The 20,333-nt window shown below is 48.0% G+C and overlaps 1 protein-coding gene across 1 annotated transcript in view; it reads right to left on the bottom strand.

The window, feature by feature from the left end:
- LOC119963627 overlaps positions 1-20,333 on the bottom strand; it is an 83,099-nt gene that overhangs the window by 46,490 nt on the left and 16,276 nt on the right. The window contains exons 5-7 of the mRNA XM_038792956.1: positions 12,433-12,609; positions 1,556-1,691; positions 1,071-1,210 (exon numbers count right to left, since the gene is read on the bottom strand). Of these exons, the coding sequence (XP_038648884.1) occupies positions 1,071-1,210; positions 1,556-1,691; positions 12,433-12,609 (453 nt within the window). The remainder of the gene's footprint in view (positions 1-1,070; positions 1,211-1,555; positions 1,692-12,432; positions 12,610-20,333) is intronic.

Genomic DNA, 20,333 nt, shown 5'->3' with positions numbered 1-20,333 from the left:
AAAAATGTCCCAAACAGACGAAACATGGGTTGTAAATTCTAGTATTGCCTTTGTCTGTCTGTGTAAGTGGAACAAGAGCTGCATGTTCATGGATGTGTTATTTAATGTGTTATTTAATGGGAACTACTGTGTTAAGGGTAAGAAACTGCATGTAATCTGTTAGAGTTAGAACTGAAGCAAAAGTTTAACTATTATTTTTGTTTCTTTTGTTTTAATTAAGTTTTAAAATAAAATAACCAAGCTCATTTCTTATATTATCACTCCCAGAACGAATCGATCTTTCCACAGTGCTAAAACGTTACGCATATGGTTCAATATCGTCAAATGTTTCTTCCCACGTGATTCCTGCACTACAGGAACTTCCTTAGGCAGCACTTTACAAATCCATGATCACTGCCATCTAGAAGGACAAGGGCAGCAGATACCTGGGAACTGCATCACCTGGAGGCTCCCCTCCAAGTCACTCCACCATCCTGACTTGGGAAAATATTGCCGTTCATTCACTGTCGCTGGGTCAAAATCATGGAATTCCCTCCCTAAGAACACACTAGGTATTCCTCCACCACATGGTCTGCAGTGGTTCAAGAAGGCAGCCTATCACCACCTTCTCAAGGGCAAGTCTAGTCAGGGAATGGCTGCCAGGAAGCCTCACCAAGATTTTCAGATGGAGTCCTGACTGGATGGTGTGGATAGAGGTGTGACATCCTCTATCAACGTTCCTGCAGACATCCATCAACCAAGATCACCACCCCCACATGGGAAACGATGGCTGCAATAATGAGTGCCAGTTCACTGCAGAAGAGGATGGGGCAACAGTGGTGGAAGAATATGAATGACTTTTGTTGCACAGCCGGGGTAAGTCTGCCTCTTGATGTATACCCTTCAGACACCATTCACATCTCCACGGTGACCTCTCACCCACCTTACTGGTTCCCAACAGCCCTCCTCCACCAACCCCCAATCCCCATGTTCCCCCAGTCGATAATCTGCTCCTCACATTTCCCGCTCCCACTCATGTCCCACGCATGCTAGACTTCATCACTATATGAGCTGGCAGGTCTCCCACGTACACCTCCATCTCTTTGTAGAATAAACTCGAGCACAACTGGCATCAGCAGATACAGCCTGCCAGAGTCATGCCCGAGCTGAGATGCCTCGTTCCCTTTGAGGAGACAGCCCTTGAGATGGCAGGCGATGAATAGATCTGCACCTGCAGAGGGCAAAATGGGGACACATACAAAAGTGAAAACCTTCAAGATATGTGCAGCCATGGTGCAAGCCTCATGTGATTTTTCACTTTTTCCCCATCATTTATCCCCCATTATACAATAATGCCATCTTGCTTCCCATCCAGAGTGATCAGTCAACCAGCCTAGACCATCCTTGCACTCTCTGGACACCACAGACCTGAGCAGCTCCGAGAATACATCTTGGAGACCAAGCATCGAGGAGGCGTCACATCTGTCACCTGGACCCTCCACCAGTGCAGATACTCATACCTCAGGGAGAATAACTCGTAGGCAGGCTTCCGGGTCACTTACTGGTGAGCACTCACAGCTGAATATCCACAGCAGGCGGGGGAAGGAACCTCCCAGGGTACCATTACTCGGAGCAATGCTGGAGCCCTCGATTCTGCTGAGCCCTTGGCCAATGATGTCCCCCTGGGTCTGGTCATCCCAGAGTTGCTGGAACTGCAAAGGCAGAGTCATGAACATCAGGAAAGGATGATCGTATCCCTGCTTGACTGCAAGGTCAACTGGAGGAGTCTCATACTTAAGGTGGAGATAAACACCTGGACCCCTGACCTTGGAGGGAGCAGTGGTGGCTTTGATATGTGACCCAGCATCTCTGAACCCCATGATAAGTCTGTTCAGGAACAGGATGCTTTCAGCTCTCTGCCAGGCAGATGTCAGACATATCGCTGAGGATAATGGGTGGCACGGTGGCACCCACAGTGGCGCAGTAGTTAACACTGCTGCCTCACAGCACCAGGGACCTGGGTTCAATTCCAGCCTTGGGTGACTTTGTGGAGTTTGCACGTTCTCGCCATGTCTGCATGGGTTTCATCCAGGTGCTCTGGTTTCCTCCCACAGTCTAAAGATGTGCAGATTAGGTGGATTGGCCATGCAAAATTTTCCTTTAGTGTTCAAAGGTTAGATGAGGTTACGAGGCTAGGGCGGGGAAGTGACCGAGGTGAGGTGCTCGTTTTAAGGTTCAGTGCAGACTTGATGAGCCAAATAACATGTTGGGATTCAATGGGATTCTGTGGAAGCCATCATTATTCCCCTGCAGCGTGCGGCCAATGCTTCAGCGCACTGCACATGAACTAACCTGAGGATATTCCGTGGGCAGCATATTTGTCAGTTGATGTCAGGCTTCATGGTGGGAGAGCTCTTCATTCCTTATTTGAGGTCATCCCTAAACTGAGATGCTATGAGGGTGTCCCCAGCCTTTCGTGCCATGCAGTCCCTAACCATTGCCTGAGGTCCTCCCTCCTCCTCTCCACTTTGACCCTTGCTGCCCAACTCGACCTCCTCCTTATCTGAGGAAATGTGTCGCACTTTCATCTCTTCCTAGTTCAGCTGTTCTCCACTGCAGTGCCAGGTTGTGCAGAGTGCAGCAGAGCACAATGGTGCCTCACACCATCTGGGGCTGTATTGGAGGACGCCCCCTGACCGTTCCAGGAATCAGAACTGCATCTTAAGGAATTCAATCACCTGCTCGACCAGCACATGCATTGATGCATGAGCCTCATTGTAGTGAGTCTCAGCGGGTGTTTCTGGCCTCCACACTGGCATCATTCACTACCTCCTAAGTGGGTTCACTTTGTGCCTGAGGAGCCATACCTCCAGCCACTGCCCGCCCTCAAAGACGACTGGGATTTGTGAGCGCTGTAAGATGTAACTGTCTTGGATGCTCCCTGGTAAATGGGCCCATACCTGCATAATGTATATCGTGTGGTCACAGACAATCTGGACATTGAGGGAATGGCATCCTTTGTGGTTCATAAATGGCACCCAATGTCTCCATGGAGACTGCAGGGCCATGTTTTAGCAGTCAATGGGATCCAGCACCTGAGGCATGCCTGTTATGGGAACAAAGCCCATTTCCCTGGCATCATGGCTCGCCTTGTCCCAGTTCAGGTGGATGAACATGTGGGCCTTTGCGAATGGCGCATCTGGGACCTCCCTTATGAACTTGTGCACCGCTGACTGGGATATGCTGCACAGGTCACACGTGCAGACTTGAAACAAGCCGCTGGAAGATATGTTCAGAGCGACTTTACAGAGTACATTTGAAGGCCACTCGCAATAGGTGACCTTCCAATCCATGTGGTGCCAACTCTTGCATCAGCTGACACAGGTGATCCACCATCCCCCAGAACAGATGCAGTCTACTCCGCACTGGAGCTCTGACATCTGGAGGTAGGAAGTTCGACTGAAGAATACCCTTGGCCGGTTGTGTCTCCTTGTGTCTCCTCCAAGGCTCCTCCACCTGTGGCCCTGTTCCGGGAAGAAAAATGGGTCCAGCCTCCCCCTTCCCTGCAGGGCGCTGTTCCTGGCTACATGCAGTGGCATGTCACTGCCGCTGGACGAGCACAAGCAATAGAATAGCCAACTTGACTGGCTCCAAGATTCCCCAGAATCATAAACTGAAAGGAAGAGAACATCAAAGTGAGCAAGGAAGATTCCTGACAGTATCCAAACCCTCCGTTCTTTCAGCATCTGGGAAATTCACCCATGTGTTTTACCCTGTGCGATTGCCTTTTCACAAAGCCTCGGTCCCTTCCCATCACCCAATAGCCACTTCCCCACAGCTGTCCCTCTCAACTTTCCTGAAAAAAGCACTTCAACCCTTGAGTCTCAGCTGTCCCTAACCACCACCACCACCCCTCAATTCCCCAAGTGTGAAGTGTTTGGGCAGCTGAGTGCATTCAATGGACTAGTGCTCCAACCTCAGGGGAGGCCTAGACGGTGGCCTCATTATTGCATTTAACAGGGTGAGTGATGAGAGAGACTTCACCATAATGCCTTGTATTGGGGACCATGTCTGTGTCACCTCTCTGATGTGTAGACATAAGTATGAGCCTTGAAGTTCAATGTCTGAGAGCAACACTTCCAACTATTTTGCAGAACATAAAGAGCTAAGTAAACAAGATCAAATTAACTGAGGGGAACAATGCTTCCAAAGGCGTAGAAATTGGGCTCCAATCAGTGGCACTCATGCATTGCAATACTGCCTTAATTGGCACAATTGGCTCAGCAAGGAAGTGTCTGGGATCTGACTCGTTTCCTTTTGTGGCAGGTCAGACACGCCTGATTCATGTGAAGACTAAAAAGATTTTTATAAAGCTGTTGTAAATTACGGCAGTAACTGATGAAAGTTCAGTGAGTGGCGAAGTCCCGGGCAGAGGGCTCACTAATGAGATTATATTCAATAAAATGAGGTTTCTGACTTTTCATGTCAGGTTTCTCATCGCGCCGCTGACAAGGGACCTGGAACATCAGAAATCGCGATCTGGCCAGAGAGAATTACGTTTTCCGATTCGCTCCGAATTGTCCACCTGTAACACAATTCTTACTGATGGCTAACGTGGGCTCAAAATCGAAAACCTGAAGGGAGAGATATAAAATCTGAAGTGAGACCTTGATGGAAACAATGGAAGGAAAGTATAGAGGACAGATCAGACTCTGAACATCATGAGTGTGGCCTGAGGATCCACATATATCTTTTCCTTCAGGCTCTGTATCTTGCCTAACCCATCTTGGAAAACCTCCTGATATCCTTTTAAGATGTCATAAAGATCTCCTTCATTAATTTGGAAGATGTCTCACCCCCACAACCCAAAGTTGTGCAGGGTAAGTGGACTGGCTGTAATTTTCTTGTCGGATGGCCTGATTTATATTACAGGAACACTTGTGGCTAAAGCTATAAACGATTTATTAACGTCAACTATATCCAAAACAACAGATGAATAACAGTATTAGCATGCACAGGCAACCTCTCTCTTCCAGCTCTCCAGTCAGTCTGAGGTCACCTGACTCTAACATTTACTTGTATACTAATGAGACTCCTAGTGCTCAGTCGGTGAATTACAACACAACCATGATATCACCACATCCCCTTTCCTTCGAAGGAATAAATTAATACATTTTCATCAGTATATTTACATGGGATGCCATTAGCATGTGAATGTAAGAGTATTATTTTTCTCTTTAAAATTTTTAAAATTGGTTTATAAAATATATATATCTTAATACAAGAACAGCAAGCATAGTTTGTACAAATAGTCCAAATCTACAAATTGAGTCAATTAGGTTTTCTCATGACTCTGGTTGATCTTCTCAAAGTTTGACCTTGCTGCTCAGAACTTGTAGATTTGATGTTCTCCATGACATTCTCATGCTCAGGAACTGCTGAACTATCTGACATTGCAGCTGATATTGATTCTGATGTAGATTTATCATCAATCACGTTGTTGTTAATGTCTTCTTTGGTTTTCAAGAGTGTGCAACGATTTCATCTCAAAAGCAACCCTGCCTCTGTCTGTAAATTGTAGGAACGAGGTGCTACTTCTTCAAGTACAATGGCTTTTCCTGACCAATTGCCTGAATGTCCTACTCTCACAATGTCATCACTATTCAGAGGTGGTAAAGTTCTAGACATTCTGTCATAGAACTGCTTTTGTGTTACTTTAATGTTTTGCATTTCCTGCAGTACCACTGCATTCTCCTACTTCTTTGCCAAGTATGGAAGTGTGGCACCCAACCTTCTATTCATGAGTAACTCTGCTGGTGATCTACCATGTGACAAAGGTGACGCTCTGTAACTCAATAGTGCGAGATATGGATCAGATTGGCTATCCATTGTTTTCTTCAACAAATGCTTAACAATATATACACCTTTTTCAGTTTTTCCATTGGCTTGTGGGTACAACGGACTCGATATGACATGATTGAAATCATACGTGACTGCGAAGTGTTGCCACTGTTTACAGCTAAAACAAGGATCGCTGTCACTCACGGCGACTTGAGGAATTCCGTGTCTAGCAAAAATTGACTTGGTATGCAGTATTACACTGCTTGCTGTTATGCTTGGCAGAAGGGCCATTTCTGGATGGTTTGAAAAATAGTCTATGATCATTAAATAATCTTTCCCTCATAGGTGAAAGAGATCCACAGCTATATTCTGCCATGGTGCCGTAGATAAATGAGATATTTGCATAAGTTTTCTTGTTTGCTTGCAACGATGCGTCAGGCATGTGTCACAACAATTGACCATCCTGCCAATATCCTGGTTTATACCTGGCCAGTAAACAGAGTCACAAGCTCTCTGTTTACATTTCTCAGTCCCGAGATGTCCTTCATGTATCCTCTTTAGCACATCCTTGCGAACAGATTAACGTATAATTATAGTGTTCAAAGAAGTACCACTCCATTAATGATACTGAGTTCAGATCTTATTTTGTGGAACTCCATACATTGACCTCTGGGCCAGTGTGAGTTGATGTTCCTCATAACCTCTTGAAGAGTTTGATCCTTCCTCATCTCTTCTTGGATCTTTTGTAGTTTCAGATCTGATACTGGTAGTAGTGTGGAAATAAGATTTTTAAAAATATTTTTATTCTCCATTTTCACATTTTCTTCAGAATTTACACCTCACCAACAAACAGTAAATGGTAACGAATACAATGTCAATTCCCTTAGTAACAACAACGATCCCATCCTCCCTCCACCCCCCCCCCCCCCCAAACAACGGCCCACCTGACAATACAAGCATCAAATAAAACAAACCCTCCCAAGGTGGGTGGAAAAAAAAAGGAAAAAAGAAAAAGGAATCAGGAATCGCCTCTGGTCACTATTGGCATATATAGTCCACCCCCCAACGCCTCCCTCTCTCTAACTTTCAACGCCATCCAATCCCCGAAAGAGTACCGTGAATGACACCCATGAATGGTAGACCCCCCATCACCCCATACAGATTCCTCCCCTCCACTTCCTCTTGTAAACTCCTCCCCCCAGTGTGGAAATAAGATTGATATGCAGATCTACATCTGCAGCAATATCACTACTAATATTTTGTATTGACGCTCTCAATTATTCACCTGCTAAGAGCAAATATTTGCCTGGTGTAGATGAGATTGAAGTCATAGTGTTGCAACTTCATCCTCAGCCTCTGGATGTGCTGAGACATCTGGTTGACATTTTTCTTGATGATGTTAACCAAAGAACCCAGGGATTCTTTTTCGATTTGAGCGTACCTCTGCTCTGTTGTCATCATGGATCATGATGCATACGTGATTGGTTTCCAATCGCCATGCTCGAGTCGCAGGAGAACTGCTCCTAACTTGGGTCACTGTCTGTGCGGAGTCTGCACGTTCTCCCCTTGTCTGCATGGGTTTCCTCCGGGTGCTCTGGTTTCCTCCCACAAGCCCTGACATTCTGAATTCTCCCCCAGTGCACCCGGATTGGCGCCATAGTGTTGTGACGACGGGCTTTTCACAGTAATTTCATTGTAGTGTTCATCTATGCATACTTGTAACAATCATAAAGATTATTATTTCGCTTCTTCCACTCTTGCTTATGTTGCTCAGTCCAAGTGAAATCTGATTTATTGTGCAGGAGATCACGTAGAGATCTTTTTTGCAAACAGGTTTGTAATTAATTTTCCTTTTAGAGAAGCTCCTGGCTGGGCCGGGAGTCCTCCTTTGTACTGCCGCCTGCCTTGTGGTCGCCGCCCGGGCAGTGGGTGGTGGGGGTCGGTCCCCGCAGCTGGCTCGGTCCTCGCTCGGTCCCTGCGTTCTCCTGCCGTGTGTGGGGTGGGGGGGGGGGGGGGGGGTGCAGTCTGGCCGGTTTGCGCGTTTTTGTTTCTATCTCCCCCGGGAATGGGAAGCGACTGTCGGAGCTCCGTTGCCAGCGACCCCACTCCTCCCCTGCCGGAAGTGGAATCCATTATCAGCAAAAGTGATGGAAGGAGTCATCAACAGTGTTATCAAGCGGCACTTGCTCAACAATAACCTGCTCACGGATGCCGGTTTGGGTTCCTCCAAGGGTTACTCAACTAATGACCTCATTATATCCTTGGATGAAAGAGCTTTTTAAAAAAAAATAATTTAGAATATCCAATTAATTTTTTCCAATTAAGGGCCAATTTGCCGTGGCCAATCAACCTAACCTGCACATCATTGGGTTGTGGGGGTGAGACCCACGCAAACACGGGGAGAATGTGCAAACTCCACACGGACAGTGACCCAGAGCCCGGATCGAACCCGGGACCTTGGCGACTTGAGGCAGCAGGGCTAATCCACTGCGCCACCGGGCTGCTCTTGGACAAAAGAGCTGAATGCCAGAGATGAAGTGAGAGTGATTGCCCTTGACATCAAGGCAGCATTTGACAAAGTATGGCATCAAGGATTCCTAGCTAAACTGAAGTCAATGGGAATCAGGTGGAAAACTCTCCACTGGTTGGAGTCATACCTGGCACAAAGGAAGATAGTTATGGTGGTTGGAGGTCAATCATCTCAGCTCCAGGACATCACTGCAGGAGTTCTTCAGGGTAGTGTCCTAGGCCCAACCATCTTCAGTTGCTTCGTCAATGACTTCCCTTCCATCATTAGGTCAGAAGTGGGGATGTTCGTAGATGACAATATTCAGCACCATTTGTGACTCCTCAGACAATGAAACAGTCCTTGTCCAAATGCAGCAAGACCTGGACAACTTGTCAGGCTTGGGATGACAAGTGGCAAGTTACATTCGCACCACACAAGTGCCAGGCAATTACCATCTCCTACAAGCGAGGATCTAACCACCGCCCCTTGACACTCAATGGCATTCCTATTGTTGAATCCCGCACAACCCTGGGGGTTGCCATTGATCAGAAACTGAACTGGACTAGCCATATTAATACTGTGGCAACCAGGGCAGGTCAAAGACTAGGAATCCTACGGTGAGTAACTCACCTCCTGACCCCCAAAAGCCTGTCCACCATCTGCAAGGCACAAGGCAGGAATGTAATGGAATGCTCTCCACTTGCCTGGATGAGTGCAGCTCCAACAACACTCAAGGAGCTCAACACCATCCAGGACAAAGCAGCCCGCTTGCATGTTCCTCCTTTCACAAACATTTAAACCCTCCACCATTGACAAACTGTGGCAGCCGTGTGTACCATCTACAAGATGCACTGCAGTAACTCATCAAGGTTCCTTAGACAACACCTGCCAAACCCATGGCCACTGCCATCTAGAAGGACAAGAGCAGCAGATACCTGGGAACCCCACCACCTGGAGGTTCCCCTCCAAGTCACTCACCGCCCTGACTTGGAGATATATCGTCGTTGTGGAAATATATTCACTGTCGCTGGGGCAACATTCTAGAACACTCTCCCTAACAGCATAGTGGGTTTACCTGTACCTCAAGGACAGCAGTGGTTCAAGATTGCAACTCACCACCACCTTCTGAAGGGCAATGAGGGATGGGCAATGAATGCTGGCCTAACCAGAGTGCCCGAAATGAATTTAAAAAACAACAGATGAATAACAGTATTAACATGCCCAGGCAACCTCTCCCAGCTTTCCAGTCAGTCTGAGGTCACCAAATTACTGAGTGTCTTTACAACATAGAACATACAATGCAGAAGGAGACCATTCGGCCCATTGAGTCTGCACCGACCCACTTAAGCCCTCACTTCCACCCTATCCCTGTAACTCAATAAGCCCTCCTAACCTTTTTTTGTCACTAAGGGAAATTTATCATGGCCAATCCACCTAACCTGCACGTCTTTGGACTGTGGGAGGAAACCGGAGCACCTGGAGGAAGCCCAAGCAGACACGGGGAGAACATGCAGACTCCGCATAGACAGTGACCCAGCGGGGAATCAAACTTGGGACCCTGGAGCCGTGAAGTGACAGTGCTATCCACTTGTGCTGCCATGCTGCCCATGACAGAGATAGATAGGTTCCTGATTAATAAGGGGAGCAGGGGTTATTGGGAGAAGGCAGGAGACTTGGGATGAGAAAATATCAGGCATGGTTGAATGGTGGAGCAGACTCGATGGGCCGAGTGGCCTAATTCTGCTCCTATGTCTTATAGTCTTATGGACTCTAACATTCAGGGACTAGAGGGATACGGACTCAGGAAGTGTGGAAGATTGTAGTTTAGACAGGCAGCATGGTTGGTACGGGCTTGAAGGGCCGAAGGGCCTGTTCCTGTGCTGTACTTTTCTTTGTAAGAAGTCTTACAACACCAGGTTATAGTCCAACAGGTTTGTTTCAAACACGAGCTTTCGGAGCACTGCTCCTTCCTCAGGTGAATGAAGAGATATGTTCCAGAAACATATATATAGACAAAGTCAAAGGTGCCAGACAATGCTTGGAATGCGAGCATTTGCGGGTAATCAAATCTTTACAGATTCAGAGATAGGGGTAATCCCAGGTTAAAGAGGTGTGAATTGTCTCAAACCAGGACAGTTGGTAGGATTTCGCAAGTCCAGGCCAGATGGTGGGGGATGAATGTAATGCGACATGAATCCAAGCGTGCGGAACTTGACGATAAGTTTCTGCTCGGCAATTCTGCGTTGTCGCGCGTCCTGAAGGCCGCCTTGGAGAACGCTTACCCGTTTTTTGTTCTGTTCACTTATATACTAATGTGACTCCTAGTGGTCAGTCGGTGAATTACAACACAACCATGATATCACCACACTGGCCATGCTGCATTGCCCCTTAATTGGAAATATTAAAACAAAATGTATCTGGAAGATTTCTTGCCAATTTAATTTAATTTGGTGAAGCCAAACTCAGCCCATCAAACTTGACCCTTGCCCCCCTCTCCTCCACTGCTATTAGAGGCAGTTGAGCTGCCTGGTGCTGTAGCTTACGGGCGTTGTGGTTGTCCCCAGGAGATTTAAAGCTCCCCCAGTATACATGGCTAGCCTGGCCATCGTGCTTCTGAACTTCAGGGGCTGGGCTCCACCTTGCACATAATGATACGTGTGTTTGCCTACAAATGTAGCGGAGGCACCCATGTCCACCTACATTCTGAGTGGTTGACCATTTACCATCAACACAATTGTCATTGGTGCTGTCTTGCTCACTTTAATGTTGTTCAAACTGTTTACTTCAGCTCCATTCTCAAGGTTATTCTCAGCACTGCAGGAACTGACACACCAGCCATTGCTGGTATTTTCAAGCAAATGCCACCATCTGCCTCTGTTTCTGCCCTGGTGGATGGAAATGGTGGTTGATGTCAGCGGTGGGCCTGTAAATTCTACACGTGGTCTTAACCTGAAGCCAGTGTACTTACATTAAAATCAGTGGCTATTGCCGCATAATTCTATATGTCTGTACTGATAGTCAAGTATAAATGCTATTGCAATAGATCCATGCCGGTTATTTCCATTATAATTTAACAAAGATGAAAATGGCTTATTGTCACAAGTAGGCTTCAAATGAAGTTACTGTGAAAAGTCCCTAGTCACCACATTCCGGTGCCTGTTTGGGGCGGCTGGTACGGGAATTGAACCCACACTGCTGGCCTGCCTTGGTCTGCTTTAAAAGCCAGTTATTTAGCTCTGTGCTAAACCAGCCCCAAAGATTATGCCTTACTTTCATCTGTCTTCCTCTCTCCCCATTTCCTGATATTGATTTTCAATCACCCTCTCTCAGTGACACTTCAATTGCCATGCAGACTCCACATCCCTTCACCAACGTTTAAACCCCTTATGCCCTGATTGTCCCCAGTTCTCTGGGGCAGTGGGTGCGGTGGTGAGGATGTGCAGGGGAAGACACCAGTGAGCAGGAGGATCCCCAGTGGTGGAAGTTGATGATGTCACAGGGTGATGGCAATGGGAAAATGTGAAGTACAAAAATCCCCCAAATGGCTGAATTCAGGATGATTGACAATCCTACGATGAAACCTGAAGATGTTACATATCCGTTATTGCCTTGTGAAGCTGGGAGACTTGATTGTGTGACTGTTCCCAGTCTATCTCACGCCACATAGGGTCCAGATGTTTCCCATGACCAGTGGGCCTTTGGAGGATTCTTTACCTCCAGAATAGTAGTTATAGGGGACGGTTTCTAATCAAAAGTTCAGTGGTTCACTTGATACTTTAATGCAGTAAGTAACAGGTTTGATATTAGGCAGGACTGTATATAATAAACAACAGGCCTGCTCCGTTCCAAGAATTTCAGATTAAAATATCACTGAGCAGAACTGGTTAACCCACATTCACAATTCAAAACCCTGTCTGAGGATTCAGTTAATGAATTTCACACACTGGAAATTTCATATTTCATGTTTTTATTTCATTTTATAACAGAATGTTGTACAATTTACTCAAGCATTCAGCAAAAGCATTCTTGTCCTTCTCTGAACAAAGCAATTTAGCAAGTTGTGAAGTAAAACAGAGTGGGAGTAAGACTCAGAACACTCAGTACAATCTTGCAGCTGTCATATTGTAAGTTTGCACACCAATTATTTTCTCAATCCAGGCAAGATATTTCTTTGATAGGAGGGTGTAAATCCCAGGCTGTTGGGCAGTTGGTTTTTTTGGGCCGTATGACACAATCCCTTTGTACACACCTTTGCAAATTAATGGACCACCTGAATCACCCTGGAAGAAGAAGAGATGAAAAAAAACAATAATTAAACAGAATTGTATAAATTTCAATCTGTTTAGATCACAATCTATTGATCTGTGCTCAGTAAAATGTTCCCAGAATGTCAGAAAAAACTTCTTAGCAATTAATCTGGCTGGTCCAGGAAGTATCGTATCCCATTTTACCTCTTCCAACCCAATATCATCCAGTCATTAACTAGCCCACTCTCGAATTTGCTGCTACATTCAGCCCTTACCAACCAACAGTCAAATCCATCCTTTATTAATGTAGTTAAACATTAACAATCTTTAAATTATTGACATAGGCAAAATGTTTTTACTTACTAAATCTGAATTTGGTAGGAGAACGTCCAACATCCCGTGGACTATCCTGAACCTCACCTTTTTATCCCCATTATCTATGGTTTGTTTCCACAACCATGTGACCCTGCTTTGGGATTTACCAAAACACCAGGAGTCTCTGGCAGGAGATAATGTCATTTCTAAATTTCCTTCACACGATTTGAGCATTATTTGTATTACAATCCCCAGAAGAAAAACAAGCACTTACTGTTATAACCCAATGGAGGTCTTGAGATCAGGACTATAAAATTTCCTCTGACCTTCGCAGAATATGAACGTTCCCTTTAAGACAGGCAGGTCTTCCCCTTTAAGGGGGCGGGTTTCCTCTTTACAAGGAGAGCCTCAGTTGCAGAAAACCCTGGCCTAGCTGCAGGTTGGGGAAGGAGACCTTTAGGGGAGTGGAGGAGTATTGTAATTGTACCGGAATAAACCTTGTTCTGTAATTTCTACTTTTGTCTATGTGTTCTGCCTACTGCGCATTCAACACTGGTGATGAGGATTCGGTGGAGCTGCTGTCGCCACTGGTTGCTACATGCCCGGCCCACCTTGTTTGGGCTTCGGCAGGCCCCACTACTAACCACCAAAGTGCCACTCATAGGAAAGCTGAAATCTTTTGATACAGGTACAGATGATTGGGGGCAATATGTTGAATGCATGAACAATTTCTTTTGAATGAATGCGAGTACTGCCGATGCACGAAAACTGTGATATTACTGACGGTTTGGGGAGGGCCCATCTATAGTGTGATAAAGAGCTTGACTCACCAGAATGCCCCCAGATTCCCGGTCTTACACCGCCCTGGTGACCATGGTGGGGAAGCATTTTGACCCGTAACCACTGCTCATCGTATGCTGTTCCCGGTTCCACCCGGCTGTTCAAACTAAGCTGAGTCGGTGAGTGACTTCCTAACCCACCTCCAGAGCTGGCTGAGACTTGGGAATTCAGAGTGACACTGAATGAGACACTCCGGGTCCGTTTGGTGCGTGGACTCCGCAATGCAACCAAGCTACAGAAATGACTAGCTGAGGCCTACCTGGACCTGCAATGCGCAGTGGCAATAGCTATCTCCAGAGAAAGTGTTGAACAAGGAGTCCAGGAACTCCAGGGACTGACAGTGCTCAGTCTGGGAAGCAATCGCAAGCACCTATTATACTCGACTAGACCTGCGGAGGCAGGCCCCGACAACTGGACACCTACTGGAGGAACACGGACTGGCGTATTATAGGCCGGGACACCGCCTGCAAATCTCCCCCGACCAGGATGACCAGAATATGACCACCAGCCAGCATGGACCGCAAAAAGCCACTGAAACCAGAGAGACAGGAGGCCCCACTACTCACCCGCCAACCCGCTAGGCGCAACCCCCCCACGTGACAGGCTTACTATGTGGAAGATGCGGACAGCACCTACCAGCAGTTACACTGTGTGGCCGTGCCAAGAGTAGCGCCCATCTGGATCTTCCTGTGTATTAATGGACAGCAAATCTGCATGGAACACGACACTGGGCAACGATGTCGAAGGTCAGTCACCGTACGTTTGGCCGCATTTGGCCTGGGCTTCTATCGCTGACCCTGTCGGACAACAACGCTTGGCTGGCCACTTATATGGGGTAACCACTGGCAATCAACGGTTCTGGTCGAGGATGGTCAACAGTCTTCCTCTGGTGGTGATCCATGGGAACGGTCTGAGCTTGTTGGGGTGTGATTGGCTATGCCACTTGCAATTAGTTTGGGACCCACATGATCCTGAGGGTGTTCTGATGAGGTTTCCATCGGTATTCCAGGATAGTTTGGGCACCATAAAAGGAGCCGTGGACCGAGGATGTCTCGACCGTGCCACTTCCGTGCCCAACCTGTACCTTACGACCCAAGTTGGTCGCTGAGTTGGACCGGATGGAGAACCTGGGCATCATCTGCCTGGTACAATTCTCCAACTGGGCAGTGCTGGTCATCCCATTCATGAGTGGAACAGTACGCTTGTGTGGCGACGATAAAATAGCGGTCAACCGTGTGTCTTGACTAGACCGTTAACCGGTTCCCCAGATTTGAGGACCTTTGCACAAAGCTCAGTGCAGGATGAAACTCGACATGAGTCACGCTTACCTTCAGTTGGTCCTGCCCCTGAGTACAGACGCTTTGTAACCGTGAACACGCACAGGGGGCTTCATGAATATTCATAGCCCTGCAGGGGCATAGCAGGGACTTGGAGTAAATCTCGCAGCTTTTGCTGCAGATACGGCCCCCCACACATCCGGGTCAAAGGCCACGCTGTGCATGGTGGCGGCCTCCAGTAGCTGTGCCGTGCTCTATGGCGGACTCGGACCACGGAGCCAGACAAAAAAAAAACCCCGATCGGCCGCGCGCCCAAGCCTCAAATGCCGCACATTTAATCACCGGCCACCTATAAGGCCCCCCTGGTCTTTGATTCGCCTGCCCCCGATCAGGGCGGAAGTGGACTGAGTCCGCAGCCGCTACGCCAGAATCCCGATCGGCAATAGGTGGTTAGTTCCATGCCATCGGGAACTCTGCTGGAGCAGAGGATTGCTGGGCGGGCCTCTGGCAATGGCACCCCGGCGGTGCGGCGCACTGATTTTGGTGCCCGAAGAAGAGCCAAACCGCCGCCAGGCCCAATTACAGCGTGAAACTGGGTGCTCCGCCCCGACGCCAGCCGCGATTTTGGTGCAAGGCTGCAGAGAATCCAACCCCTCTTCTTCACCGGTGCCCCATCCACCCCTGTTGGCACCACCAGTTGCCGAGGATTCAGCGGTAATGTTTGAGGATACTGAAGTGCCGAACGAAGACTCGAAAAGCAAGATGGACATTCTGCCATAGCTGAGGGTGCCAGTCCCGTGATCATGCTGGCATTGCTACCTCCGTCCAGACGCACATCACGTAAATGTCACTCTCTGGCCATGTCATGTCATGTAGTTGGCACCTGCATGCCATCCACAGGAGAAACGGTCAAAAAGCCCGGCGGATTTACCAATGGATGTGGACTTTGCTCTGGGCTTGGGAAGGGAGGAGTGTTCTCAACCAATGGAGGCCCTGGGATCAGAACTATATTTCCCATGACCCCCCCTGAATATGAACTTCCCCTTTAAGATAGGCAAGCCTTCCCCTTTAATGGGACAGGGTTTCCCTTTTACAAGGAGAGCCTCAGTTGTATAAAAACTCCAGCCTACCAGCAGGTTGGGAAGGAGACTCATAGGGAGGTGGAGCATTGTAATCGTACAAAAATAATCCTTGTTCTGTAATTTCTACTTTTATCGAGGTGTTTTGCCGACTGCACATTCAACACTGACCTTTGAAGAAAAGAGATTGGGCCTCGGTGACTGAGAACTACATGTCCCAGCAGGCCTCAGCAGTCTCAGTCCATGTGCCAGACCTGAAAAAACCGCACATGTGCAGGTCACTGTCTTTTAGCAATCTTTGGGTTCTGTGCATTTCCCGGCAGAGAATGGCAACATATGGACAGTTACTATGGACATTGTGAAACAGTGGTAATCTGATGGCATACTGGATATCTGGGAGGGATTATGTTGAAAGTGAAATATGAATACTGATGTGACCATCAATTCACAAGACACGTGATTGGAAGTGAACAGTGGTTTTAATAATCTTACAACAGAGCTTGCCTGCGACGAGATGAACTGGCAGCAGGCTCACGACTTCAGAGCTTTATACTTCCGGTTAGTGGGAGGAGCCATGGGCGGAGCCAAGGGTGGAGCCCATTACAAACGCCTCTTCTCCCCCTATGGGCAGAGCCGCGCAACGGCTTGTATACAGAGCCCACAAGGACACAATACATATAATAGAACACAGTGTGAATTACTAGGTTTATAATTCACCACACATACTAGTAGCACTGCAAGGGAGAGGAACATCAGAAAGAGTTGCTGAAACACTGGAGGTGGATCTTTGGTGAAGACATCCGAAAGAAAGTGTCATTTGGGAGAAGGTACCAAGGTGTGTACTTTGGGAGCAGAGATTGGAAACCCCTGTGTGAAAGACAGAAATCAGACTAGTTGGCTCACAGTGTGACAAATGTCTGTGGAGAGGTGAGGAGAAATCCGTAGAAAGTTTTGGATGGCATCTGTCACTTGGTTTCAGAGTGTGGGATGTCTGACCACAGTTCACCTATCAGCTTACTTAGACAGTATATTTATGTCAGGTCCGCGGCCACGCATGAGCATGGCGATGACCTGCAGCGGTCACGCCGTAAAACATGTCGCATAATACTGCCTCCCTGGCCACTCCCTACCAGTCCCCCCAGCCCTCATGGAAGCCCCCCCCCAGCCAGCATCATGGTTCCCGGCCACCTGTGGTGGCGCTGGACACTGTCCATAGCCGCCAGGCCAGGTTCCGGACCGCTGAGACCACAGTCAACCACGCGGTCGTGAACCCGGCCCATTGGGGGCAGAGAATCGGGGTGGGCCTTCAGGTGATGCCGTTCCAACGGCGTGTGGTGCGCAACGTGCTGATGCCATTTCGGAGGGGGCAAAGGATAGAAAACCGGCGTCAAACCAGCGCCACCCCCGATTTGGGCATCGGAAGGGATATAGGTGTTGGGCAACAATCAATCCCGCCCACAGTTTACGAATAAGAATAATAAGACTCCACACAGACAGTGACCCAAGCCGGGAATCGAACCTGGGAGCCTGGAGCTGTGAAGTAACAGGGCTAACCACTGTGCTATCGTGTTGCCCAGAGAATAAGAGATCTCCCTTTTAAGATAGAGATGAGAAGAACCTTTTTTCTCTCAGAAGGCAATTAGTTTGTAGTGTGTTCTTCCCAGAAAGCAGTTGGGTGAGACCACAACCAGTGCCATGATTTTATGGAATGGCGGAGCAAGATCAATGGACAGATATCCTAATCCTACCCCTGAATCCCATGTTCCGATTTAATATATTAATTTTATTGCTGTATGAAAAATGTCATCATAAAAAAACACAAGATATATCTGGGGCTGGATTCTCCGTTTTCAGGACTATGTCCCTACGATGTTGTGAAAACCGTGGTCTTTTACACCAGGAAAACTGGCATCAAAAGGCCACAGATTCACAGCCTTGTCAGGGACAAGCAGGCAGCTGTCGTGGAGCTCGCAGTTCCAGCTGCCGATACGCCCTCCGCACCTCTGGGTCAGAGGCTGCGCATGCGCATGGCGACGGCCTCCAGCGGCTGCATCGTGCTTCATGGCGGACTCAACCCGCGGACCAGAAGTGCCCCAGATCGGCCGCTTACCTGACCCGGACCACCCGCACAAACAAAACCCCAGTCCTGAATGAGGCCCCCCCTCCTGCCCTCCGATCGGCCCGCCCCCGACTGTGGCGGTCGCGGACTGAGTCCGCAGCTGCCTCCCGAGTTTCCTGAACAGCAGGAACACATTAGAAATATGCCGTCGGATTTGGCGGGTTGGTAACGGAGAATAGAGGGACGGGCCCCAAGCAATGGCCTCAGGTGGTGGATATTCAGCGCGGCGTACTCCCCACGTACACAGCTTTTCGGGGGAGGGAGAATCACGGAACCTGCACCAAACCCTGGCTGCCGGCATAATGGAGAATCCCGACAGCGGAGAATCCAGCCCATGGATCAGGAAGTCATTCAGCCCATCGTGTCTTTGAAACAGTAATCTTGCCTGGTCCCAACATCCATCCTTTCTGTAAATAATCCTGTCGCTTCCTCATCTTCAAACACCCAACAACTACCTTATTAAATTATTTCTGTAATCAGTTTCCGCCACATTTTCAGGTAAAGTGTTCCAGATCCTGGCAACTTTCTGAATTAAATAAATTCTCCTCTTCTTGCTTCTTGATATATTAATAATGGTCTTGAATTTGTGACCTCTGGTTTTTGATCTACGCGCCATAGGAAACAGCCTTTCTCTGTGTTCACCATCAAACCCGGGCAGCACGGTAGCATTGTGGATAGCACAAGTGCTTCACAGCTCCAGGGTCCGAGGTTCAATTCCGGTTTGGGTCACCGTCTGTGCGGAGTCTGCATATCCTCCCTGTGTGTGCGTGGGTTTCCTCCGGGTGCTCCGGTTTCCTCCCACAGTCCAAAGATGTGCAGGTTAGGTGGATTGTCCATGATAAATTGCCCTTAGTGTTGGATGGGGTCACTGGGTTATGGGGATAGGGTGGAGGTGTTGACCTTGGGTAGGGTGCTCTATCCAAGAGCCGGTGCAGACTCGATGGGCTGAATGACCTCCTTCTGCACTGTAAATTCTATGATGAAAATCGCTCATCACCCTGAAAACCTACATCAGGTCATCTCTTCAGTGGCTGTGTCCCATGGAGAAGAGTCTTAATTTTATAAGCTCTCCTCTTAACTGAAGTTTCCCATCCCTGAAAACATCCCGTTGAATCTTTGTGATAAACCTCAGTGCTATTAGGAAGGGAGCTCCAATATTCCGACCAGCGGCATTGAAGGGGCGGTGATATATTTCTAAGTCAGGATAGTGTTTGGCTTGGAGGGGAAAGGCAGGCCGTGCTGTTCCCATGCATCTGTTACCCTTGTCCTTCTGCGTGGCAGAGCTCATGGGTTTGGGAAGTGTTACCTCAGGAACTTTGATGAGTTCTGCAATGGATCTTGTAGATGGAACACTGTTGCCACTGTTTGCCGGTGGTGGAGGGAGTGAATGTTTGTGGAAGGGGTAGCAATCAAGCCGGCTGCTTTGTCCTCGGTGGTGCTGAGCTTTTTGAGTGTTGTTGGAGCTGCATTCATCCAGGTAAGTGGAGCATAGTCCAGATACCTTGGAATACCACCACCTGGAGGTTCCTATCCAAGTCATTCATCATCTTGACTTGGAAATAAAAATCCTGGAACTCCCTCCCTAACAGCACTGCGGGTGCTTTGGGACTGTAGCCGTTCATCACCTTCTCAAGGGGAACGAGGAATGGGAATAAATGCTGGCATAGCCAGTGATGCCCACACCCCATAAATGAATTTTGTAAAAATTCTAAAAGATGCACGGCAGGAACTCTCCGGGACTCCTTCTGCAGCACCTTCTAACCCATAATTTCTGCCACCTGGAAGGACAAGGCCAGCAGATACCTGGGAACCCCACCACTTGGAAGTTCCCCTGCGAGTCACTCACCATCCCGACTTGGAACTATATCGCTGTCCCTTCACTGTTGCTGGGTCAGAATCCTGGAACTCCCTTCCTAACAGCACTGTGGGTGTACGTACATCACATTGGCAGCAGCAGTTCAAAAAGGTGGCTCAGTAACATAGTGATATGAAGTCAAATTGATACAGTGCATGAATATAACGTTTGGAAAATTACATGAACTGTAGGGAGGTTGGCTCTTACTTGATTAGTGCGTCTACATTTGTAAGACTGTGGACCATTCACGATGCGTCGGTTTATCATTCTAT

The sequence above is a fragment of the Scyliorhinus canicula genome, chromosome 3 (genome assembly GCF_902713615.1).
Source record: "Scyliorhinus canicula chromosome 3, sScyCan1.1, whole genome shotgun sequence".
NCBI classification, from domain to species: domain Eukaryota; kingdom Metazoa; phylum Chordata; class Chondrichthyes; order Carcharhiniformes; family Scyliorhinidae; genus Scyliorhinus; species Scyliorhinus canicula.
Note: the sequence above shows the minus strand (reverse complement) of the source record. Positions and strands in the feature narration are given on the sequence as shown.